The sequence below is a fragment of the Oncorhynchus gorbuscha genome, linkage group LG24 (assembly GCF_021184085.1).
Source record: "Oncorhynchus gorbuscha isolate QuinsamMale2020 ecotype Even-year linkage group LG24, OgorEven_v1.0, whole genome shotgun sequence".
In the NCBI taxonomy this organism is placed as follows: Eukaryota; Metazoa; Chordata; class Actinopteri; order Salmoniformes; family Salmonidae; genus Oncorhynchus; species Oncorhynchus gorbuscha.
In genome coordinates this window covers 19,451,612-19,477,487 of record NC_060196.1, presented here as the reverse complement: position 1 = coordinate 19,477,487, position 25,876 = coordinate 19,451,612, and the positions used below count along the sequence as shown (strand labels likewise).

The window sequence follows — 25,876 nt, the reverse complement described above, 5'->3', positions numbered from 1 at the left end:
TTGGTGCACGCAACAAGCAGCTTTATTGGAAAACATCAAGAAATTTGCACAGGATCACAATAAAAAATATATATGACTAATTCTCCCATAATATTCTAAAAAAAAGCTTTACCAGACCACAAAGATATATCTCTCTCATTATTCATGATAATGTAAGAACAATTACAGAAAAGTTCCACTTGAAAATATTTCACAAGAGTGCAAATACAGCACGGAATACTTAGTGCTTACTCTATTCACTAAGCATATTGATAAGCACCACTTGCTAAGCTGACAAAGGAATGTTTTTTAATTTGTTTTTATAGTTGAACCATATTACCTATATCTAGGCTATAGCCAGGCTATATCTTCCATTACAACAGAAGAACAGTACACAATACTTTATGGCAGCTAGCCGTAGGTCCTGGGAAGCAATAGTGAAGCAGTTTTATGAGAATTGTTGTATAACGGCAACACCATCTTTCTTGCATCATATAGGACTGGTTTTTCGGACCCAAATGAAGCCTACTACTCCTGGACTAAAATGTATGCTCCAAGGAAAAACAATTATCGAAAGTTATTTTAGGCTTAGTCTAAATCTGGGAAACAGACAATCAGTGTCAGATCCCTTTATTTATTAGAATTGAGGGCTAAAACAGAATCACTGGACAAGTGCATGATCAGAGCACAATGGAGATTTAGTTTGGACAAAGTGTGACCAATTTCTGGCTTCGCACACCTCTGACACAGATCCTTCATTGTGTGGGACACCCCTAACAACCTCAACTTAACCATCTGGGGGAAGAATGTCAAACTGACCTTGGATCAATGTTTAGGGGCAACTATTCACTTATAGGTAAGGACTTGGAAGGGGTGGGGGAGTTGGGGAATGGGGCTCCTCCCTGAGCACAGCTCTCAGGACCATGCTGCTCGGGACGCTGCCGTACTGGCGTGCCTGGGTAGGGGTGTGGAGGTTGTAGCGATGGCAGATGATGCCCTGGCACTATGGTGGTTGCGGTTGGTACTGCCAGGCCTGGGGCTCTTTCCTGAAGAAAAAACAACAAGACAACATGTGTCAATAGTCCTACTGATTTACATACTATTACTACTACATTAATTATATGCTAGTATTACTATACTACACATATGATGAAACAACAAGACAACATGCGTCAATAGTACTACTGATATACATACTATTACTACTACATTAATTATATGCTAGTATTACTATATTATACTACACATATGATGTACTACCTTCTACCAAATTTAACTCCCTCAATGTAAAAATATATGGGCTATGTACATTCGAGTACAACAGCACATCACATTTGACGTTTGTGGGGTGGGAAAAAGGGAAACAAAAAAACAGCTGTGAGAATTTGTTATCATTTTGTGCATTTTAAACACAGATAGATCACTCAAAAACTATATTTTAATATTTGTTCACAAGAAAAATGGTGCATGTCAGCAGCCACTTTCAGTACAGTATGCAGTACGGCCACACAAAGGGGATGCTGCCGGGAAATTTGAGGCATTATCAAAAGTGCTTGTCAAATTGTGAAAGAGAGAGATTGATAAAGTGTGTACAGCCTGCACAAAAAAACTAAGCAGAGCTCATGCCTTTCATGCAACTTTTTTCAAATCATCATTAGAGTCGCATCATGTCGCCTTAGAAAGTATTAAAAATCAAAACATATAGCTCAACTAAAGTTACATAAATAACTCTAAATTAAGCATATAGGAGTAACTGTTTCTTTGTCAATCGCTCACCACAGATTTCCACATGTGCGCATTCACTCAAATCGTTTGGAAAAAATATGTTTTATTTTATTCAATTGTATTCTTCATACTATAAAATAATTCCATGGAATTCTAAGCAAATGTTGTCTGCTAAATGAACTAGTGTAGCCCACAGCCATATGGCATAGCCAGATCAGTACCATACATAAGGACAACTCAGAGTATGCTATTCTGTTCTTCTGAAATAACTATTTTTTCTTCATATAATGTTTCTTTAGACCTGTCTAAAATAAATAATGGATTTATTGTTGATGGTGTAGGCTATATTACATGGATTTATTGTGATGGTGTAGGCTATATTACATGGATTTATTGTGATGGTGTAGGCTATATTACATGGATTTATTGTGATGGTGTAGGCTATATTACATGGATTTATTGTGATGGTGTAGGCTATATTACATGGATTTATTGTGATGGTGTAGGCTATATTACATGGATTTATTGTGATGGTGTAGGCTATATTACATGGATTTATTGTGATGGTGTAGGCTATATTACATGGATTTATTGTGATGGTGTAGGCTATATTACATGGATTTATTGTGATGGTGTAGGCTATATTACATGGATTTATTGTGATGGTGTAGGCTATATTACATGGATTTATTAGACTTTATAAAATGTAGATGCTCCAAAGGTCTGCATCAGTGGCTCGTAGGCTTATGTGTTGAAGCCAGAAGATGCTACATGCGTTTTGTTAATTAATGGTCAATTACCGTGAGACTGGCAGCTAGTTTGACAATCACCGTGAGCAGCCCTATGCGTGAGCAGATAATTTATCAAAATACAAGTAATCTGAACACAAGTGTGACACGTGTGCATACAGTAGGGAGTAATATATATGTTTTAGTCTTCACATATCACAACTTATTTCAGCATATTGATTATGAATTTGGACATTTAAAACCGGTGACACTCGGCTACAGTATATAGTATATATAAAAAATACAGGAAGCAGCAACAATATCATTTCCAACTTATGTTTTAGGAATATACATTTGAATATTATTTCTCATCATGATTCTACTTCATCATGTAAAAATTAGTGAATGCTATGATTCATTTTTTATATGAAAATTTGTTTGCCCTGGCTACAGTGGAAGTGCTCAGTGCTTATGATCTCGAAAACATTACATGCTAAAAAAATGGGATTATATTAACAGTGGACTAATGGAAAAAATACCAAAATATGTTTTGAGTAAAGTGATCCTTCAAAAGAACAAAAATAAAAGATGCCAATTCAGTCGCTCTTAATGAATGACAGAAATAAGTATTGTCTTTGGGCTATTGAGAGATATTGAGCATCAGTTCTTCAGAGAGTTGACCTGGTGACGTTCTGCTGGAGGACCGCTCCATCTTGGAGGGCGATCTGTCCATGGCAGAGAGTGAGGTGGCGATGCCCAGGTATCCGGCCTGGCGCTGGTAGTCTGCCAGCTGCTCTGCCCTCTTCATGCCCCGGGTAGGCCTTACTGACTCTAGCCTCCGCAGGAAAGCCTGGTGAGAAATGGTGGTAACAATTTCCATGAAGTACCTGTATAATGTCTTCCTAAGACATTCATAACCTATACATATCACATTCAAATGCAGTGCAAACACCAATTGCAAGACATAACTACAATATTAACTTGCGGTCGTTGTCATAAGGTGACGTATGCAGATATGAAATGGCTATTAACTGCTCTATTAATACGGTGAGGGTTATGAAGCCATTAGGTGCCCATCAACATTTTCAAACACTGGCAGAGCATAAATCACTATTTTACATTCCTTTTCCAGATTGGACCTGAAAATCATAATGTAATTGTGTGTCTAGCAATGGATACCTTTAGGTACTGCAAAGTATTCAACACCATTGGTAACTATCTGGTACCGAATGGTATACAGTCATGGCCAAAGGTTTTAGGAATGACAAAAATATTAATTTCCACAAAGCTTGCTGCTTCAGTGTCTTTAGATATTTTGTCAGATGTTACTATGGAACACTGAAGTATAATTTCAAGCATTTCATAACTGTGTCAAAGGCTTTTATTAACAATTACATGAAGTTGATGCAGAGTCAATATTTGCAAGTTTTGAGCCTTCTTTTTCAAGACCTCTGCAATCCACCCTGGCATGCTGTCAATTAACTTCTGAGCCACATCCTGACTGATGGCAGCCCATTCTTGCATAATCAATGCTTGGAGTTTGTCAGAATTTGTGGGTTATTGTTTGTCCACCCACCTCTCGAGGATTGACCACATGTTCTCAATGGGATTAAGGTCTGGGGAGTTTCCTGGCCATGGACCCAAAATATCGATCTTTGTTCCCCGAGCCACTTAGTTGGCAAGGTGCTCCACCATAATGGAAAAGGCATTGTTCGTCACCAAACTGTTCCTGGATGGTTGGGAAAAGTTGCTCTCGGAGGATGTGTTGGTACCATTCTTTATTCATGGCTGTGTTCTTAGGCAAAATTGTGAGTGAGCCCACTCCATTGGCTGATAAGCAACCCCACACATGAATGGTCTCAGGATGATTTACTGTTGGCATGATACAGGACAGATGGTAGCGCTCACCTTGTCTTCTCCAGACAAGCTTTTGTCCGGATGCCCCAAACAATCGGAAAGGGGATTCATCAGAGAAAATTACTTTACCCCAGTCCTCAGCAGTCCAATCCCTGTACCTGTTGCAGAATATCATTCTTTCCCTGGAGAGAAGTGGCTTCTTTGCTGCCCTTCTTGACACTGGGCCATCCTCCAAAAGTCTTCGCCTCACTGTGCGTGCAGATGCACTCACACATGCCTGCTGCCATTCCTGAGCAAGCTCTGTACTGGTGGTGCCCCGATCCCGCAGCTGAATCAACTGTAGGAGACAGTCCTGGAGCTAGCTGGACTTTCTTGGGCGCTCTGAAGCCTTCTTCACAACAATTGAACCGCTTTCCTTGAAGTTCTTGATGATCCGATAAATGGTTGATTTAGGTGCAATCTTACTGGCAGCAATATCCTTGCCGGTGAAGCCCTTTTTGTGCAAAGCAATGATGACGGCACGTGTTTCCTTGCAGGTAACCATGTTTGACAGAGAAAGAACAATGATTCCAAGCATCACCCTCATTTTGAAGCTTCCAGTCTGTTATTCAAACTCAATCATCATGACAGAGTGATCTCCAGCCTTGTCCTCGTCAACACTCACACCTGTGTTAACGAGAGAATCACTGACATTATGTCAGCTGGTACTTTTGTGGCAGGGCTGAAATGCAGTGGAAATGTTTTGGGGGGATTCAGTTCATTTGCATGGCAAAGAGGGACTTTTCAATTCATCTGATCACTCTTCATAACATTCTGGAGTATATGCAAATTGCCATCATACAAACTGAGGCAGCAGACTTTGTGAAAATTAATATTTGTGTCATTCTCAACTTTTGGCCATGACTGTACAGTATAAGCTAATAGTGTTTCAAAAGGTAAATATTGTGTAATTGTGCACTACAGACCACTTTGTCTATTTTGATTATGCCAGCCCAGTGTCATTGATAGTAGGCAGCTGCAGGCATGCTGCACACACATAATATTATTAGCACACTTCAGTTAAACAAATTGGATCTGTCAACAGTGTCAAAGGGAACAAGCCTTACAAATCCACTGGACATGAGCCATTACCATTATAAAACCAAAATAAACGTCCTCTCGCTGTCAACTGCGTTTATTTTCAGCAAACTTAACATGTGTAAATATTTGTATGAACATAACAAGATTATACAACTGAGATACAAACTAAACAAGTTCCACAGACATGTGACTAACAGAAATGGAATAAAGTATCCCTAAACAAAGGGGGTGGGGGGAGGATCAAAAGTAACAGTGTGGCCACCAGCTGCATTAAGTACTGCAGTGCATCTCCTCCTCATGGACTCCACCAGATTTGCCAGTTCTTGCTGTGAGATGTTACCCCACTCATCCACCAAGGCACCAGCAAGTTCCCGGACATTTCTGGGGGGAATGGCTCTAGCTCTCACCCTCCGATACAACAGGTCCCAGACGTGCTCAATGGGATTGAGATCCGGGCTCTTCGCTGGCCATGGCAGAACACTGACATTCCTGTCCGGCAGGAAATCACACACAGAACAAGCAGTACGGCTGGTGGCATTGTCATGCTGGAGGGTCATGTCAGGATGAGCCTGCGGGAAGGGTACCACATGAGGGAGGAGGATGTCTCCCCTGTAACGCACAGCGTTGAGATTGCCTGTAATGACAACAAGCTCAGTCCAATGATACTGTGACCCACCGCCCCAGACCACGACGGGCCCTCCACCTACAAATCGATCCCGCTCCAGAGTACAGGCCTCAATGTAACGCTCATTTCTTTGACCATAAACGCGAATCTGACCATCACTCCTGGTGAGACAAAACCGCGACTCGTCAGTGAAGAGCACTTTTTGCCAGTCCTCTCTGGTCCAGAGATGGTAGGTTTGTGCCCATAGGCAACTTTGTTGCCGGTGATGTCTGGTGCGAACATGCCTTACAACAGGCCAAAAAGCCTTCAGTCCAGCCTCTCTCAGCCGATTGTGGACACTGATGGTGGGATTGTGCATTCCTGGTGTAACTCGGGTAGTTGTTGTTGTTGCCATCCTGTCAGGTGTGATTTTCGGATGTACCGATCCTGTGCAGGTGCTGTTACATGTGGTCTGCCACTGCGAGGTTGATCAGCTGTCAGTCCTGTCTTAGGCATCTCACAGTACAGCCATTGCAATTTATTGCCCTGGCCACATCTGCAGTCCTCATGCCTCCTTGCAGCATGCCTAGATGAGCAAGGACCCTGGCCATCTTTCTTTTGGTGTTTTTCAGAGTCAGTAGAAAGGCCTTTTTAGTGTCCTAAGTTTTCATAACTGTGACCTTAATTGCCTACCATCTGTCAGCTGTTCGTGTCTTAATGACCGTTCCACAGGTGCATGTTCATGAATTGGCTGTAGAAATATAACCACTCTCAAATTCAAAGACAACGTTAAGGATGAAAGGACTGACCATCCATGATAGGGCCATGATAGGGCCAAACCCTCCCCTAACCTGGACGAAGCTGGGCCAATTGCACACCGACCCATGGGTCTCCAGGTCGCGGCTGGCTGTGACTCGAACCAATCTCTAGTGGCCTTAGACCACTGCACCACTCGGGAGGCCCATATTTAGGGTTCTGATGGGGTATGAAAGTTGAACTAAGCTCATGAGGCATATATAAGTCATATTCTTCAAGAATCAATGGGTATATACAGTGCTTTCGGTAAGTATTCAGACCCCTTGACTTTTTCCACAATTTGTTACGTTACAGCCTTTTTCTAAAATGTATTAAATGATTGTTTTCCCTCAATCTACACACAATACCCCACAATAAAAAGGTGAAAACAGGTTCAGATTTTCTTTTGCAAACGTATTTAAAAAACTAAAAACAGAAATACCTCATTTAAGTGTTCAGACCCTTCGCTATGAGACTCGAAATTGAGCTCAGGTGCATCCTGTTTCCATTGATCATCCTTGAGATGTTTCTACAACTTGGAATCCAACAGTGGTAAATTCAACTGATTAGACATAATTTGTAAAGGCACACATTTTTCAATATAAAGGTCCCACAGTTGACAATTCATGTCAGAGCAAAAACGGAATTGTCCATAGAGCTCCGAGACAGGATTCTGTTGATGCACAGATCTGGGGAAAGGTATCAAAAAATGTCTGCAGCATTGAAGGTCCCCAAGAACACAGTAGCCACCATCATTCTTAAATGGAAGAAGTTTGGAACGAGCAAGACACTTCCTAGAGCTGACCGCCCGGCCAAACTGAGCAATTGGGGGAGAAGGGCCGTGGTCAGGGAGATGACCAAGAACCCGATGGTCACTCTGACAGAGTTCCTCTGTGCAGATGGGATAACCTTCCAGAAGGACCACCAACTCCATCAATCAGGCCTTTATGGTAGAGTGGCCAGACAGAAGCCACTTTTCAGTAAAAGGCACATGACAGCCCGCTTGGAGTTTTCCAAAAGGCACCCAAATGAAACTCCGACCATGAGAAACAAGATTCTCTGGTCTGATGAAACCAAGATTGAACTCTTTGGCCTGAATGCCAAGCATCACATCTAGAAGAAACCTGGCACCATCCCTACGGTGAAGCATGGTGGTGGTTTTTCAGCGCCCGGGACTGTCAGGATCGAGGGAAAGATGAAAGGAGCAATGTACAGAGAGAGATCCTTGACGAAAACCTGCTCCAGAGCACTCAGGACCTCAGACTGGGATGAAGGTTCACCTTCCAACAGGACAACGACCCTAAGCAAACAGCCAAGACAGCGCAGGAGTGGCTTCGGGACAAGTCTCTGAATGTCCTTGTTTGGCCCAGCCAGAGCCCGGACTTGAACCCGATCCAACATCTCTGGAGAGACCTGAAAATGGCTGTGCAGCGACTCTCCTCATCCACTTTGACAGAGTTTGAGAGGATCTACAGAGAAGAATGGGAGAAACTCCCCAAATACAGGTGTGATATTTCTTTCTTTTTTAGACATTTGCAAAAATTAAACCTGTATTTCCTATTTCCTGTATTTCCTTTGTCAGTTATGGGTATTATGTGTAGATTGATGAAGATTTTAAAATAAGGCTGTAATGTAACAAAATGTGGAACTAGTCAAGGTGTCTGAATACTTTCCAAATGCACTATGAGTCCATAAATGGATAGGGCAACTGTTGATTGCCCTTTTAAAGGCGAAATGATGCGAAATGATGTTGCCACGAGCAGCACTGCAGATATTGTGATGAGCCAGTGCACCAAAACAGCAGTGAAGTTGATCCTTGCGCTTCAACGCACTAAGTTGTTACGGAAATTGAACTACTATGCTCTTTACTTTCTGCATCTACGTCATATCACTGACTCTATCTTTGACACATTATTGACAAAAGATGACGTAATCTGGACATATTTTGATTCGCGACAGCCGCAACGTATGTGTGCTGGTAGTTAGTTAAAAAACACAACATATGTACATTAACTGTGAACACCGTATGTCTACTGCACAGCTTTTGTGTGTGTGAGTGAGTGATTGAGAGAGTCAGTGAGTGAGTGAGTAAGAGAAGAGAGAGAGTACTATTCAATTTTTTGTTGCGCAGTAGTTCATTCAGAGATGGATTTGGTTAAATCCGGTCAATAAGATGAGCATGCAGATGAGGTTCTACGATGTCATAACCCCCCCCCAACCAACCCCCACACCCCTTTACCATTCCTTGTGACATTACACAAGAGAAACGCTTTGCTGACTTATGAGGCTTTGGGCCCCTCTCCCTAATTTAACTGGTTGGTTGGCCCTTAGCCATGACCTTGCCCTTATTGGAAGTACATGGCACGAGTTCACATGAACTTTTCTTTAGACACAGTCCACACTAATTAAAACTACTTGACCCCTCCGATCATGTTCAATAGCTAGGTCTCTTGCAAATTGAAATAAAATCTATGAGAAACTGGATAAATAAAAGTGGAAATTAAACTAAAGTATTAGCCAAACACATTACCAAAACACAAAATAATTGGGTCACTGTGGCAAGATCATCTGGCATTTTTATATATATTTCAACTATCTAATGTGAGTAGGCAGTTCATGTAGAAACAGAAACATTTCCAAGGCCATTACCACCAGAGACCTTAATGAAACTGGGAGAGGATAGTGAGCCCTGAAAAGCAGAGGTAAAAAACGTGGCCCATTGAGAGTAAAAATAACCAGCCAGTAGCTCAAAATGTCACATGCAGTCACGCTCCCACCAACAAGCCATACGGAGAGGAAATATCAGTAAGTGAGACCGTCAGGAAGAACTAGGAATGGAAATAGGGGAAAGGTTAAGAATGACCCCCCATATTCCATAGGAGGCAGAACTGACCGGTACTATATCTAAACCCCTTGCTAGAAAATATATATAAAATGTTTTGTGTAAACCAATACAATCTCTCAGACAATGTGTATAACAATATCATAAAATATGCATAGAGCCAGGTAAGGATAAGCTATTCATATTTCTCTCAGGTCACACTTTGGATAGTCCCAAATTATGATCTACAGATGGTCAAACTTTCTGTTGATATGCTTAAGGTGAAGGTGAGGGTTAGGGCTATTGTTAGTGGATTGTTAGTTGAAATGTTGTTGATGGTAATTGAACATCTACAAACCATCTACTTGGGATTCTACTAAGTGATACCTTCTCTCAAACTATATAGTGTACAATGAGTGAGAAGGACAGTCAACTACCCTGAACAACTCCAATGCTGGACAAATGTGCCATCTGTCAATGGAGAGACAGTGTGTGTGTGTGTGTGTGTGTGTGTGTGTGTGTGTGTGTGTGTGTGTGTGTGTGTGTGTGTGTGTGTGTGTGTGTGTGTGTAAGTTTATGTGAGAGGTGTATATACATCACACGGTATATTCAATTACCACACTAAGAATAGAGGGAGGGAGAGAAACTCTCCTCCCCCTCTTGATGAGTTAAGAGAGAGAGAGCAAGAAAGAGCGAAAGAGAGCACTGCAATACAGCTACAGTACTGTACAGCCTGTCCCAGCCAGCACTGCTCATTGCACAATAACAGTGCGAGTTTTGGAGATACAAGGGTGACTGACATATAGGATGACATACTTTATCTAATCACTACAAACAATGATTAGATAAATTCCAGAATATTTGTCAAGTTCGTTTGTAGAGACAGACCAGAGACAGATGTTGAGTTCCACATAATTTATTGAAAGTGAAACTTAGCAAAACAAAACAATAAACGAACAACAAACCATGACTACAGAGGAGCTACGTGCACTTACTAAAAACAATATCCCATAAAACACAGGTGGAAAAAAATGGTACTTAAATATGATCCCCAATTAGAGACAATGATAGCCAGCTGACTCTAATTGAGAATCATACCAAACACTAACATCGCTGGAAGCTCCGGACCGGGGAGGCGCACCGGAGGCCTGATGCGTGGGGCTGGCACAGGTGGCACCTGACTGGGAACACGCACTTCAGGGAGAGTGTGAGGAGCAGGCACAGGACGTACCTGACTGGGAACATGCACTTCAGGGAGAGTGTGAGGAGCAGGCACAGGACGTACCTGACTGGGAAGGAGCACTTGAGGGAGAGTGCGAGGAGGAGACACATGACGTAACGGACTGGAGAGGCACACTTGAGGCCAGAAACGTGGAACCGACACATGTTGCACCAGACTGCCACCCAGATCCTCTGGTCGGATGTTGAGCAGAACACACTTTCACAACATCTCTCTCATCTCACTCTCTCCCAACTTCGCCATTGCCTTCCTGACAGTCTCTGGCTCTTCCCTCTGCTCAATCGCCAGCTCCATATGTCCCCCTCCCCCAAAACTTGGGGTTGTCTTTGGGCTTTCTGTAGCCGCAAACCCTGTCGTCGTCGCTGTCCTCCATTATCTCCCTCAGTCTGTCGCCAAGGAAGGGTTGCGCATCTCCCCATCACTTCTTCCAATGTCCAGAAATCCTTCCCACTTTGGGCACGCTGCTTGGTCCTGGTTTGATGGGATATTCATTTGTAGAGACGGACCAAGGTGCAGCAGATTTTGAGTTCCAATTTATTGAAAGTGAAACTTAGCAAAACAAAAAATGAACAACAAACCGTGACTACAGTGGTGCTACGTGCACATACTCAAAACAATATCCCATAAAACACAAGTGGAAAAAATGCTACTTAAATACGATCCCCAATTAGAGACAGTGATAGCCAGCTGCCTCGAATTGGGAATCATACCAACATAGAAAAACTAAACTAGAACACCACATAGAAAATAATAACTAGAAAACCCCCCCAGTCACGCCCTTACCTACTATACCATAGTAGGTAAGGGCGTGTAGCTCAGTTGGTAGAGCATGGCGCTTGTAACGCCAGGGTAGTGGGTTCGATTCCCGGGACCACCCATACGTAGAATGTATGCACACATGACTGTAAGTCGCTTTGGATAAAAGCGTCCGCTAAATGGCATATATATTATATATTATTATATTATTATTATTATTATATTATTATTATTATTATATATTATTAAAAACAAAGGCTCTATGGTCGGGCGTGACAATATTTTTTTTACAAATGAAAAAAAAACCTTTAAGCTGAAATGTCTTCAGTCATTAAGTATACATCCCCTTTGTTATGGCAAGCATAAACAAGTTCAGGAGTCACATAATAAGTTGCATGGTCTCACTGTGTGTGCAATAATAGTGTTTGACATGTTTCTTTTTAATGACTACGTCATCTCTGTACCCCACATGCAATTATCTGTAAAGTCCCTCAGTTGAGCAGTGAATTTTAAAAACGGAGTCAACCACAAAGACCAGGGAGGTTTTCCAAAGCCTCGCAAAGAATGGCACCTATTGGTAGACGGGCAAAAAAAAAAATATATATATATATATAAAATGTGGCAGGGCTTGCAAACTAGCAAACAAGCAACACTGAAGCATGCATGAGAGCACCAACTGTTCTGGACGACTATGATCATGCTCTCCATAGCCGATGTGAGCAAGACCTTTACACAGGTCAACATTCACAAGGCCGCGTTGCCAGACTGATTATTAGGAAAGGCACTCAGAGCATGCGTGGACCAACTGGCAAGTGTCTTCACTGACATTTTCAACCTCTCCCTGACCAAGTATGTAATTCCAACATGTTTCAAGCAGACCATCATAGTCCCTGTGCCCATGAAAGTAAAGGTAACCTGCCTAAAATGACTCCCGCCCTGTAGCACTCAAAAGGAACACCTATGTGAGAATGCATAGTGCCCACAACATCAGTGCCCACAAAGCTCATCACTAAGCTAAGGAGCCTGGGACTAAACACCTCCCTCTGCATCTGGACCCTGGACTTCCTGACGGGCCGCCTCCCAGGTGGTAAGGGTAGGCACCAACACATCTGCCACGCTGATCATTAGCGTGCTCAGTGCCCTCCTGTACTCACTGTTCACCCACAACTGCATGGTCAAGTCAGGATGCTCTCGATGGTGCAGCTGCAGCTGTAGAAATTTTTGAGTACCTGAGGACCCATGCCAAATCTTTTCAGTTTCCTGAGGGGGAATAGGCTTTGTCGTGCCCTCTTCACGGCTGTCTTGGTGTGCATGGACCATGTTAGTTCGTTGGTGATGTGGAAACCTGAAGGAACCTGAAGCTCTCAACCTGCTCCACTCCAGCCCAATCGATGAGAATGGGGGCATGCTCGATCCTCTTTTTCCTGTAGTCCACAATCATCTCTTTCATCACGTTGAGGGAGAAGTTGTTGTCCTGGCCCCACATGGCCAGGTCTCTGACCTCCTCTTTATAGGTTGTCTCGTCACTGTTGGTGACACTATTGTGTCATCGGCAAGCTTAATGATGATGTTGGAGTCGTGCCTGACCGTGCAGTTATGAGTGAACAGGGAGTACAAGAGGGGACTGAGCACCCACCTCTGTGTTGAGGATCAGCATGGCGGATGTGTTGCTACCTACCCTCACCACCTGGGGGCAGCCCGTCTGGAAGTCCAGGATCCAAAACATTTTCAAAGACTCCAGTCACCCAAGTCATAGAGTGTTCTCTCTGCTCTCTAACGGCAAGCGGTACCTGAGCACCAAGTCTAGGTCCAAAAGGCTCCTTAACAGCTTCTACCCCCAAGCCATAAGACTACTGAACAATTAATCAAATGGCCACAAGGACAATTTACATTGACCCCCCCGCCCCCCTTTGTTTTTACACTGCTGCTACTCGCTGTTTATTATCTATGCATAGTCACTTAACCCCTACCTACATGTACGAATTACCTCGACTAACCTGTACATTGACTCGGTACCAGTACCCCCTGTATAGTACAGGGCTGTTGGAGTAGAGGTTGGGGTTGGCCTTGAACTCTATATAATGTCAATCTGTGCTGCCACCACTGTTGTGTCCACTGCCACCTGCTACCGTCTCTCTATGGCTGTACTGTGTCTGCTTTCACTGACCGGCCTGTGCTCTCAGACACACAGACAGCATACACAACCCTGGCAATTCTCCCTCCCTCCCTCCCTCCCTCCCCTCCCCACACACACACACACACACACACACACACACACACACACACACACACACACACACACACACACACACACACACACACACACACACACACACACACACACACACACACACACACACACTTCAAAATATTCAGTTTCACACATGTGCAACAAGTGGCTCCGTGGCGCAATGGATAGCGCATTGGACTTCTAGGCTTGTGAGGTGATTCAAAGGTTGTGGGTTCGAGTCCCACCGGAGTCGCACTTTTTTTTTTAAAGAAAGTGATACAGGAAAAAATGATAAAGTAAGACAAAATTATCTTAGTCACTCTAACAAATTTTCGTTGTTAAAAGTAGTATAGCATTTCGAAAGAGACTTGAGTAAGGCTAAATACATATAATAATTTCTCAACGAGCTACTAAAACAAACATTTTTGTGAGCTAAATTGAACATAGTGACTTCTTCAACATTTTGTTACAGCCTTATTCTAAAATTGATTAAATAGTTTTTCCCCCCTCATCAATCTACACACAATACCACACCATGACAAGCAAAAACAGGTCAAACTTTTTTTTGCAAATGTATTCAAAATAAAAAGTATTCAGACCCTTTACTCAGTACTTTGTTGAAGCACCTTTGGAATCTTTGCCTGGATCCTGACTAGTCTCCCAGTACGTGCTCCTGAAAAACATCCCCACAGCATGATGCTGCCACCACCATGCTTCACCGTAGGGATGGTGCCAGGTTTCCTGCAGATGTGACGCTTGGCATTCAGACCAAAGAGTTCCATCTTGGTTTCATTAGACCAGAGAATCTTGTTTCTTTAGGTGCCTTTTGGCAAACTCCAAGCGGGCTGTCATGTGCCTTTTACTGAGGAGTGGTTTCCATCTGGCCACTTGATTGATGGAGTTCTGCAGAGATGGTTGACCTTCTGGAAGGTTCTCCCACCTCCACAGAGGAACTCTGGAGCTCTGTCAGAGTGACTATTGGGTTCTTAGTCACCTCCCTGACCAAGGCCCTTTTCCATTGATTGCTCAGTATGGACGTGCAGTCAGCTCTAGGAAGAGTCTTGGTGGTTCCAAACTTCCACCCATTTAAGAATGATGGAGGCCACTGTTCTTGGGCACCTTCAATGCTGCAGACATGTTTTTAGTACCCTTCCCCTGTGCCTTGATTACAATCTTGTCTTGGAGCTCTACGGACAATTCCTTCGACCTCATGGCTTGGTTTTTGCTCTGACATGCACTGTGAATTGTGGAACATTATATAGACAGGTGTGTGCCTTTCCAAATCATGTCCAATCAATTGAATTTACCTCAGGTGGACTCCAATCAAGTTGTCGAAACATATCAAGGATGATAAATGGAAAAAGGATGCACCGGAGCTCAATTTCGAGTCTCATAGCAAAGGGTCTTAATACTGTAAATAATGTATTTTTTTTGTAATACATTTGCAAAAATTTCTAAAAACCTGTTTTCGCTTTGTCATTATGTGGGATTGATGAGGGAAGACAATCATTTAATCAATGTTAGAATAATGCTGTAACGTAACCAAATGTGGAAAAAGTGAAGGGGTCGGAATACTTTCCAAATGCACTGTATATTTCTCTCTTGCTTCTCCTTCAGTTTGGAAGAAACGTATTTGTTCAAAACTGTTCAACTATTGTCTTTCTCTGAGTCAACTACTCACCACATGTTATGCACTGCAGTGCTAGCTAGCTGTAGCTTATGCTTTCAGTACTAGACTTAATTCTCTGATCGGGTTGACAACATGTCAGCTGTTCTCCAGCTACATCATGTTGCTACACTACAGAGTGCTGTTGAGGCTAATGTAGACCTTCTTTGCAAAATAGTATGTTTTAATCAATTATTTTGTGACGTGATTATATTTAGTATAGTTTAATCTAAAAAGGATACCTTTTTTAATGTTTAACCATTCATATTTTTATGAAATTCACTGAGGAGGATGGTCCTCCCCTTCATCCTTTGAGGAGCCTCGACTGCCTCACAAGTAGAGGATTATAGTTTTCGGAATAAAATTGTGTGCACGCAGGCAGCAGTTTGTGTGAAAATGGAACAAAAATGTCCATTACATATGTTTTCCGGATAATTCACAGAAATATTGTCCTTTGGAGGATTGTTTGGGACTTTGGGTTTAGCCAGCAAGGCCTCATTTAAGGACTTGGAACTTTTAGTCTGTTCATAACATGGAACAGTTCTGGGCAGTAAAGAGTTACTTTTTCAAAATGCCTTTGCTGCAGCAACGTACATCATAGGGTGAAGCCAAGTGCCAAGTTCATAGCGATCTTCTAACCATAATATACAAATATATGCTCCTGATGGCACAGCTACAGTGCTGTGAAAAAAAATAAGACCACTTTCTAACTTCCTCTACTGTTGTATATGATTGATGACAACGTTATCAGATCTTCAACCAAATCTTAATATTAGATAAAGGGAACCCGAGTGAACAAATAACAACAATTACATACCCATTTCATTTATTTCATAAACAAAGTTATGCAACACGTAATGCTCCTGTGTGAAAAAGTAATTGCCCCCTTACACTCAAAAACTGGTTGTGCCACCTTTCGCTTAAAAAATATAGAAAAATCAGAAAAGGGGCAAATACTTTCACGGCACTGTACATCCACTTTGAAGCAAGCCTGGACTCATTTGAGCTTGAAATAAACAAAAATCCCAATAAACACAATGTAACTTTGAAACAATAAAGCCAAACACCCAATTACAATTACATGTTACACACACAAAAAGAGAAGAACACTTACCAGGTTCTCCTTCTCGATACGCTGCTGCTCGCGCTGCCTGTTGAGGGCGCTGTGGTAGAGACGGACAGGGGGCGGACCCCCTCCTCCTCCGTTGGACCTCCTCCGGGAGCTACTGGTGGTGCTGGTGCCCCCCGTACTACCCGGTCGCGAGTGGGGCGATGGGCGCGACAGCTGGCGCAGCAGCCTCTGGTTCTCCCGGTCAATCTGCCGCACCTCGTCGTTGCTAAAGGAGTAATTCTTCCTATTCCTGCCTCCACTGGGGCAGTCGATGGCCAGGCCACTCCCCAGGCGACTGAGGAATGCTTCAGAGAGAGAGGAGGGAGAGATGACAGAGGAAGCAGCAGATAAACATTTTGTTAGTTAGCTGTCTGATTTGTTACAAATGGAGCATCTGCATGTCAATGAAAATATTTATAAAAAATATATGTAAACCGCCACTTTCTCAGATAGCTCCTGTCCTCCTGGACTGACCCCCCCACCCACCCGCACATACACCTCAGCCCCTGCTTCTCCCCACCTCACCTTCTTCTACATCTGGGTTCCAGGAGCCCCCTTCCTCCTCCTCCTGGGGTATGCTGCTGAGGTTACCAGTGGGAGCGCTCCCCTCTGTCCCTCTATGCTGCTGCTGCCTGACACCCACACCCCCAGGCCCCACACCCTCCTCCTCCACCACTACCCTCCCCACTCCCAGGTCCAGGGACTGGGCCGGGCTAACGTCGGGGGTGGACAGTGGGGTCACGTCAGTCACTGTGTCTTCCTCTTCTTCAAGGGTGACGGTGGTGTGAGGAATCTCTCTAGGCGCTGCCGAGCCCAGCCTAGGGGGCCTCCATCTGGGGGAGGAGGGCATGGATGTCTGGTGGGTTGGGAGCCCGGGCTTGGGAGAGGGCTCTGGGCATCCAGTATGCACCTGAAGGAAGAATAAGATGCATTCAGGGAGTTGTTTTAACAGTTAAAACGAGATAAATTCTGGATTTTAAGAGTGTCTTAACTCCTGTTGAACAACTTACTGCAACCATAACAGTGCCAACATTTAGATTTGTATCATTTAGCAGATGCTGATGCCCATTTCCAGACTGTTATGCAGATCGACATACAGTTAGCAGTGATTCTCAGTACTCCTGTGCCAGTTGAGTACTGCAGGTTTTTGTCCCAGCTTAGCGTCATCACACCTGATTCAACTCATCAACAGATTTTGAAAAAAATAAGGCTCAGTGGCAAATGAATGTCCAACTAGTCAGTTACAACTGTGTGGAGTTGACAGCAACTAGGTGAGCTTTTTACAGTATTATAGACACTATGTCCTGGGATTTCTATGATATTCTATATACACTGCTCAAAAAAATAAAGGGAACACTTAAACAACACAATGGAACTCCAAGTCAATCACACTTCTGTGAAATCAAACTGTCCACTTACGAAGCAACACTGATTGACAATAAATTTCACATGCTGTTGTTCATATGGAATAGACAACAGGTGGAAATTATAGGCAATTAGCAAGACTCCCCCAATAAAGGAGTGGTGCTGCAGGTGGGGACCACAGACCACTTCTCAGTTCCTATGCTTCCTGGCTGATGTTTTGGTCACTTTTGAATGCTGGCGGTGCTTTCACTCTTGTGGTAGCATGAGACGGAGTCTACAACCCACACAAGTGGCTCAGGTAGTGCAGCTCATCCAGGATGGCACATAAATGCGAGCTGTGGCAAGAAGGTTTGCTGTGTCTGTCAGCGTAGTGTCAAGAGCATGGAGGCGCTACCAGGAGACAGGCCAGTACACCAGGAGACGTGGAGGACGCCGTAGGAGGGCAACAACCCAGCAGCAGCACCACTACCTCCGCCTTTGTGCAAGGAGGAGCAGGAGGAGCACTGCCAGAGCCCTGCAAAATGACCTCCAGCAGGCCACAAATGTGCATATGTCTGCTCAAACGGTCAGAAACAGACTCCATGAGGGTGGTATGAGGGCCTGACGTCCACAGGTGGGGGTTGTGCTTACAGCCCAACACTGTGTAGGACGTTTTTCATTTGCCAAAGAACACCAAGATTGGCAAATTCGCCACTGGCGCCCTGTGCTCTTCACAGATGAAAGCAGGTTCATACTGAGCACATGTGACAGACGTGACAGTCTGGAGACGCCGTGGAGAACGTTCTGCTGCCTGCAACATCCTCCAATATGACCGGTTTGGCGGTGGGTCAGTCATGGTGTGGGGTGGCATTTCTTTGGGGGGGACGCACAGCCCTCCATGTGCTCGCCAGAGGTAGCCTGACTGCCATTAGGTACCGAGATGAGAGCCTCAGACCCCTTGTGAGACCATATGCTGGTGCGGTTGGCCCTGGGTTCCTCCTAATGCAAGACAATGCTAGACCTCATGTGGCTGGTGTGTGTCAGCAGTTCCTGCAAGAGGAAGGCATTGATGCTATGGACTGGTCCGCCCTTTCCCCCGACCTGAATCCAATTGAGCACATCTGGGACATCATGTCTCGCTCCATCCACCAATTGCACCAGACTGTCCAGGAGTTGGCCGATGCTTTAGTCCAGGTCTGGGAGGAGATCCCTCAGGAGACCATCCGCCACCTCATCAGGAGCATGCCCAGGCTTTGTAGGGAGGCCATATAGGCACGTGGAGGCCACACACACTACTGAGCCTCATTTTGACTTGTTTTAAGGACATTACATCAAAGTTGGATCAGCCTGTAGTGTGGTTTTCCACTTTAATTTTGAGTGTGACTCCAAATCCAGACCTCCATGGGTTGATACATTTCCATTGATAATTTTTGTGTGATTTTGTTGTCAGCACATTCAACTATGTAAAGAAAAAAGTATTTAGTAAGAATATTTAATTCATTCAGATCGAGGATGTGTTATTTTAGTGTTCCCTTAATTTTTTTGAGCAGTGTAGAAGACCCCCTTACCTTCCTGATCTTCATTAGTGCAAACCGTAGCAAAACATTTTGCTACAAAAATGAGTGTTTCTTATTAGGGCCCTCCCCAATTCAGCCCGTTTGGTTCGTAGTGAATTCAACCCAGGTGTTTCACTACTGAGCTGGGACAAATAGCTAGACCCTATGCGAATACTCTTAAAATGCATCCTTCTTTCCTCCCTTCCTTGAAGTAACCATTGGGTATGTGTACAAAGCCGAGCAGTACTGCAGCTCTCTCCAGGAGCAGGATTGAGAGTGACTAGCCTCAACCAGTTAGACAAGAACAAGTTGTAATCCTACCATGTCCACAGAGTGAGAGGGCTCGGAGGAGCAGCTCTCCCCACTGCTGTAGCTCTCATCCGTCTCCGACTCGGATGAAGTGGAAGATGGGGACAAACTCCTGTGGCGGAGCTTCCTGACAGGCTTCTTGGGAATGCCGTGTTGTGTCCCATTAGGTCCGGGTATCAACCTTGGGTTAACAAAATATAAGGTCATGAAACAAAGGCTTACCCATCCAACTGAATGACATGGCACAGTCTAGATAAGAACACAACCTGGTAAACAGAAGACGCAAATGATTTGCCTGCATATTGGAACACTATACTGTTGATTTGATGTCTGTAATGCTTCAGATGTCAAAATCATTGCACGGATGGCAAGTGTCTGCAGGTTTTCACTCCTCACTTGTACTTGATTGATCAATTAACCCGATCAGTCCTGAGAACCCATCTAAAATTGGCTTTCCATTTATCCAACTTTCATATACAGTGGGGCAAAAAAGTATTTAGTCAGCCACCAATAGTGCAAGATCTCCCACTTAAAAAGATGAGAGGCCTGTAATTTTCATCATAGGTACACTTCAACTATGACAGACAAAATTATTTAAAAAAAACAGAAAATCACATTGTAGGATTTTTAATTTTTAATTTCTGGCTCTCACAGACCTTCTTCTTTAAGAGGCTCCTCTGTCCTCCACTCGTTACCTGTATTAATGGCATCTGTTTGAACTCGTTATCAGTATAAAAGACACCTGTCCACAACCTCAAACAGTCACACTCCAAACTCCACTATGGCCAAGACCAAAGAGCACCAGAAACAAAATTGTAGACCTGCACCAGGCTGGAAAGACTGAATCTGCAATAGGTAAGCAGCTTGGTTTGAAGAAATCAACTGTGGGAGCAATTATTAGGAAATGGAAGACATACAAGACCACTGATAATCTCCCTCGATCTGGGGCTCCATGCAAGGTCTCACCCCGTGAGGTCAAAATTATCACAAGAACGGTGAGCAAAAATCCCAGAACCACATGAGGGGGGGGGGGGGGGGTGACTTAGTGAATGACCTGCAGAGAGCTGGGACCAAAGTAACAAACCCTACCATCAGTAACACACTACGCCGCCAGGGACTCAAATCCTGCAGTGCCATACGTGTCCCCCTGCTTAAGCCAGTACATGTCCAGGCCCGTCTGAAGTTTGCTAGAGAGCATTTGGATGATCCAGAAGAAGATTGGGAGAATGTCATATGGTCAGATGAAACAAAAATATAACTTTTGGGTAAAAACTCAACTCATCGTGTTTGGAGGAAAAAGAATGCTGAGTTGCATCCAAAGAACACCATATCTACTGTGAAGCATGGGGGTGGAAACATCATGCTTTGGGGCTGTTTCTCTGCAAAGGGACCAAGACGACTGATCCGTGTAAAGGAAAGCCCGGGCTCCTTGAGGATCCACCCTTGTCTCACAAACACTGCTCTAGCTCAGCCCCCGTTAAATCAGACTAATGAGCAAGGCAGTTAACCCCCAACAACAACTGCTCGCCGATGATGTGGACGTCAACTAAGACAGCCACCCGCACCTCTCTGATTCAGTATTGGTATCTAAGGATGCAGACAAAATAAACACATCCAATGGTCCAACTCAGTAGTCTTTAGCTCAAACAAAAATGTTTAAAAGGGGTTGTAAGTCCAAAATGCACCAGCATTACGGTGGGACTCATTGAGTTAAGGTCACTGATTAGTTAAGAACTCCCCTCACCTGGTTGTTTAGGTCTTAATTGGAAACAAATTGAAAGGAAATAACAAAAACTAGCAGACACTGCCCTCCACGAAATGAGTTTGACACTCCTGCATAATGTTACATGCTTGTTTGCTGCTATCTTGGCCAGGCCTCCTTTGGGAAAGACATTTATAATCTCAGTGGCAATATAAATAATAAATACACAAAGATAAGAAATTGTATGCTGATTTCAATTTTGAGAAGGAAATATGGGAGTCCTAAAAATATTTTTAAAAATCAGGAAAAAAAATCATAAAATCTTTGAACCTTTGACCCAGTGGCCTCCTTGACTCTTCGTCGCTTTCATCTTGGCTCTGATGATAGCCATCTTCATCATCATCGGCGCCTTCTTCCTGCTCCTCTGCCGATGATGCCGTGCGGATGTCGCTGGAGCTCTTGGAGTGGATGCTAGATACCTCCTCTGCACCGCTGCCGCCCTTCACCTCCGACTAGACAGGTAAGTGAATATAGTTTACAACTACTACAAATATTACAATAGACCATGGTTAGACATATTTGTTTTAGGCAACTCCCTGGTCATGGAACAGTTCTCAAGCTTTTGATGGACATGTTATTGAAATGATTATCACTAAGAACATGAATGATGAGGATTGCATTTGATTTGACTACTGTTTGTTTTAAATCTGTACTGTATTGTATAAAAACAATTGGAATTCTAATGGACATTTTTAGGATTAAATCATATATTCTTTTCAAATAATTATGCTTCCTTGACATTGACAGCGGACAGCGCAGCGGACTTAGTGGCGAATCGCATCTCTGCATGTCTGGCAGACATATCAGTGTGGATGACGGATCACCACCTCAAGCTGAACCTCGGCAAGACGGAGCTGCTCTTCCTCCCGGGGAAGGACTGCCCGTTCCATGATCTCGCCATCACGGTTGACAACTCCATTGTGTCCTCCTCCCAGAGCGCTAAGAACCTTGGCGTGATCCTGGACAACACCCTGTCGTTCTCCGCACTGCTAAAGCTAACTCTCTCTCCTCTGCTCTCATCCTTCTAGATCTATCGGCTGCCTTCGATACTGTGAACCATCAGATCCTCCTCTCCACCCTCTCCGAGTTGGGCATCTCCGGCGCGGCCCACGCTTGGATTGCGTCCTACCTGACAGGTCGCGAGAATCTGTCTCCTCACCACGCGCTCTCACCACAGGTGTCTCCCAGGGCTCTGTTCTAGGCCCTCTCCTATTCTCGCTATACACCAAGTCACTTGGCTCTGTCATAACCTCACATGGTCTCTCCTATCATTGCTATGCAGACGACACACAATTAATCTTCTCCTTTCCCCCTTCTGATGACCAGGTGGCGAATCGCATCTCTGCATGTCTGGCAGACATATCAGTGTGGATGACGGATCACCACCTCAAGCTGAACCTCGGCAAGACGGAGCTGCTCTTCCTCCCGGGAAAGGACTGCCCATTCCATGATCTCGCCATCACGGTTGACAACTCCATTGTGTCCTCCTCCCAGAGCGCTAAGAACCTTGGCGTGATCCTGGACAACACCCTGTCGTTCTCAACTAACATCAAGACGGTGGCCCGTTCCTGTAGGTTCATGCTCTACAACATCCGCAGAGTACGACCCTGCCTCACACAGGAAGCGGCACAGGTCCTAATCCAGGCACTTGTCATCTCCCGTCTGGATTACTGCAACTCGCTGTTGGCTGGGCTCCCTGCCTGTGCCATTAAACCCCTACAACTCATCCAGAACGCCGCAGCCCGTCTGGTGTTCAACCTTCCCAAGTTCTCTCACGTCACCCCGCTCCTCCGCTCTCTCCACTGGCTTCCAGTTGAAGCTCGCATCCGCTACAAGACCATGGTGCTTGCCTACGGAGCTGTGAGGGGAACGGCACCTCAGTACCTCCAGGCTCTGATCAGGCCCTACACCCAAACAAGGGCACTGCGTTCATCCACCTCTGGCCTGCTCGCCTCCCTACCACTGAGGAAGTACAGTTCCCGCTCAGCCCAGTCAAAACTGTTCGCTGCTCTGGCCCCCCCAATGGTGGAACAAACTCCCTCACGACGCCAGGACAGCGGAGTCAATCACCACCTTCCGGAGACACCTGAAACCCCACCTCTTTAAGGAATACCTAGGATAGGATAAGTAATCCCTCTCACCCCCCCTCCCCCTTTAAGATTTAGATGCACTATTGTAAAGTGACTGTTCTACTGGATGTCATAAGGTGAATGCACCAATTTGTAAGTCGCTCTGGATAAGAGCGTCTGCTAAATGACTTAAATGTAAATGTAAATTGATTTTGATTAGGCCTCAATTCCAAAGTACCCCAAGCCTGGGCAGTTTGTATTGAGTGGCATAATGACACCTTGTGGCGTAATGTAGAATGATGAAGCCAGACTTTTTTACAATTTTATTTAACTAGGCAAGTCAGTTAAAAACAAATTCTTATTTACAATAACGGCCTATCTCGGCCAAACCCTAAACCGGATGACGCTGGGCCAAATGTGCACAGCCCTATGGGACTCCCAATCACGGCTGGTTGTGATACAGCCTGGAATCGAACCAGGGTCTGTAGTAACGCCTTTAGCACTGAGATGCAGTGCCTTAGACCGCTGCGCCCCTCGGGAGCCCCGCAACTTGTCTAGTACAAGTTATTACTCCTGCATACTGTTATGCCTGCATGTGCACTGTAAATCGGTTACAGATAGGGTGCATTCTGATTTTATAATAAAGCACTTGTTGCCCTTTCCTTGTGACTTTACCTTGACCTGGGTAAAAGGGTTGGGAAAAGTCACAAGGGAAAGGGTAAAAGATGACAGTGGTTATTTTCATCAGACAATCCTTGTTCATGCCTTTCTTACAGAACATTCACCAAATAGCCTCACCATTAGCATGCCTACCTCTGATTTATTGGACGATATGCTAGAAGACCTGCTCCTCCTGTCTTCGGCCTCAAAGCCATGACCCTTCTCCTCTGTCCTCGGTTGAAATATTACTCCTGCAGGACTAGGGTCCCTAGTACCACCACCGGACCTCTCTGTACCACTACGCAGCTCTGTCTGTGGAGCCTCCGGCTGGATGTCTGGCTCCTTTCTAGCCTCAGAGCTTATTTCACTCTTTCTTTCACTCTTCCCTTGCTCTTTGCTGATGCTGTCACAATCAGCGTCGCTGTCGAAAAACGAGTGATCCACCTCGCCCTCCAGTTCTTTGGGGCTGTACATAACAGTTGTCTCCTTCAGCACTCTGGTCGCGAACTGGAAAGGGGACATTAAAAAAAATATATATATATATATTCGATACTCTCAGCTGGTTAATACTTCATTTAAATTCGAAACGGTAGCCTATAGGTGGACCTATTTAATCAAACCAGCATTAGCAATGTTTAGGCTATATGCATTGTATTTGCTGATAAACTGCCTCGCACACACAATCTAGCTACCTACATAATGTTAGCTACAGTAGCTAGCTAACTGTGAGGAAAGTCTAAAAAGCACATTTACAGTACCCAATGCCAAAGGCATTTAGCTATTTTATTTGACCACAGGACAATGCATCTAGCACTTAATTGCAGGTTTTATTGATCAACGTAAAACATCCACAGTTCTAATGGAAGAGCTAGCTAACTCTAGTAAAACAGTTCATATGTGTACGTTAACAAGGTGTGGAAGTTCCTTTATCACTGACGTTAACGTTAGCTAGTTACTGTTAAGCTAGCGAGTAGTTAACGTTACCTAGCTAGTAGAAAGACTGACACTTTTACAGTCAGTACCCAAAGTAACGTTACCCAGGGCATTCTGCATTCAGTGATTTATTTGACTACAGGACACTGCATATAACGCTTCAGTGTAGCCTTGATTGATGGGAAAGCCAGTAACGTTAGCTAGCTCAAGTAAAACATCCACATCTCAAATGGAAGTTAGCTAGCTAGCATAAAGACAGACAGTTCACTTTACTATAACGTTATCAAGTCAGTATCCTACAAAAGACCGAATCAAGGCAGCTGATCCTATCAAGAAAGCTCTGCTAACGTCAGCCTAACCTAGCTAGCTAACGTTAGCAAGCTAGCTACAATAAAGCACACTAGATGTTTTTTTTACGACCTTACCTGGCATGCACGCTAAGTGTATGACTCAAGACAAATCAGTTGATTAATTAGCTAGCTTTGTTTTTTTAGTCTATGCCGTTATAACCAAGCAGTCTCCATGTAACGTTACTTTAAATGGCATATTGAAAGTAGTTTGCTAACGTTACATGAAACGAAGCTAGACTAAATATGTGTGGGTTGAATAGCTAATGTAACTAAGCAACGTCTTCTTCTTTTTGGTGTGGCT

General features: G+C 44.2%; 1 protein-coding gene and 1 non-coding gene across 3 annotated transcripts; one reads left to right on the top strand and one right to left on the bottom strand.

Annotated features, from left to right (window-relative positions):
- Positions 1 to 25,876, bottom strand: cfap97 (cilia and flagella associated protein 97). Of its 2 annotated transcripts, XM_046327483.1 has the most exons (8): positions 25,651 to 25,876; positions 24,446 to 24,799; positions 21,834 to 22,015; positions 19,814 to 19,982; positions 17,118 to 17,502; positions 16,596 to 16,897; positions 3,114 to 3,282; positions 1 to 1,025 (listed from the first exon to the last, which is right to left on the bottom strand). In XM_046327483.1, exons 2-8 carry the CDS (start codon positions 24,764 to 24,766, stop codon positions 895 to 897), a joined length of 1,659 nt encoding a protein of 552 aa, XP_046183439.1. In that variant the 5' UTR covers positions 24,767 to 24,799; positions 25,651 to 25,876; the 3' UTR covers positions 1 to 894. The 2 variants fall into 2 exon arrangements, with proteins under 2 accessions (XP_046183439.1, XP_046183440.1); XM_046327484.1 differs by lacking the exon at positions 3,114 to 3,282.
- On the top strand, positions 13,983 to 14,068 carry trnar-ucu. The gene is given in 2 exon segments: positions 13,983 to 14,019; positions 14,033 to 14,068. It is a non-coding gene; the product is annotated as a tRNA-Arg (tRNA).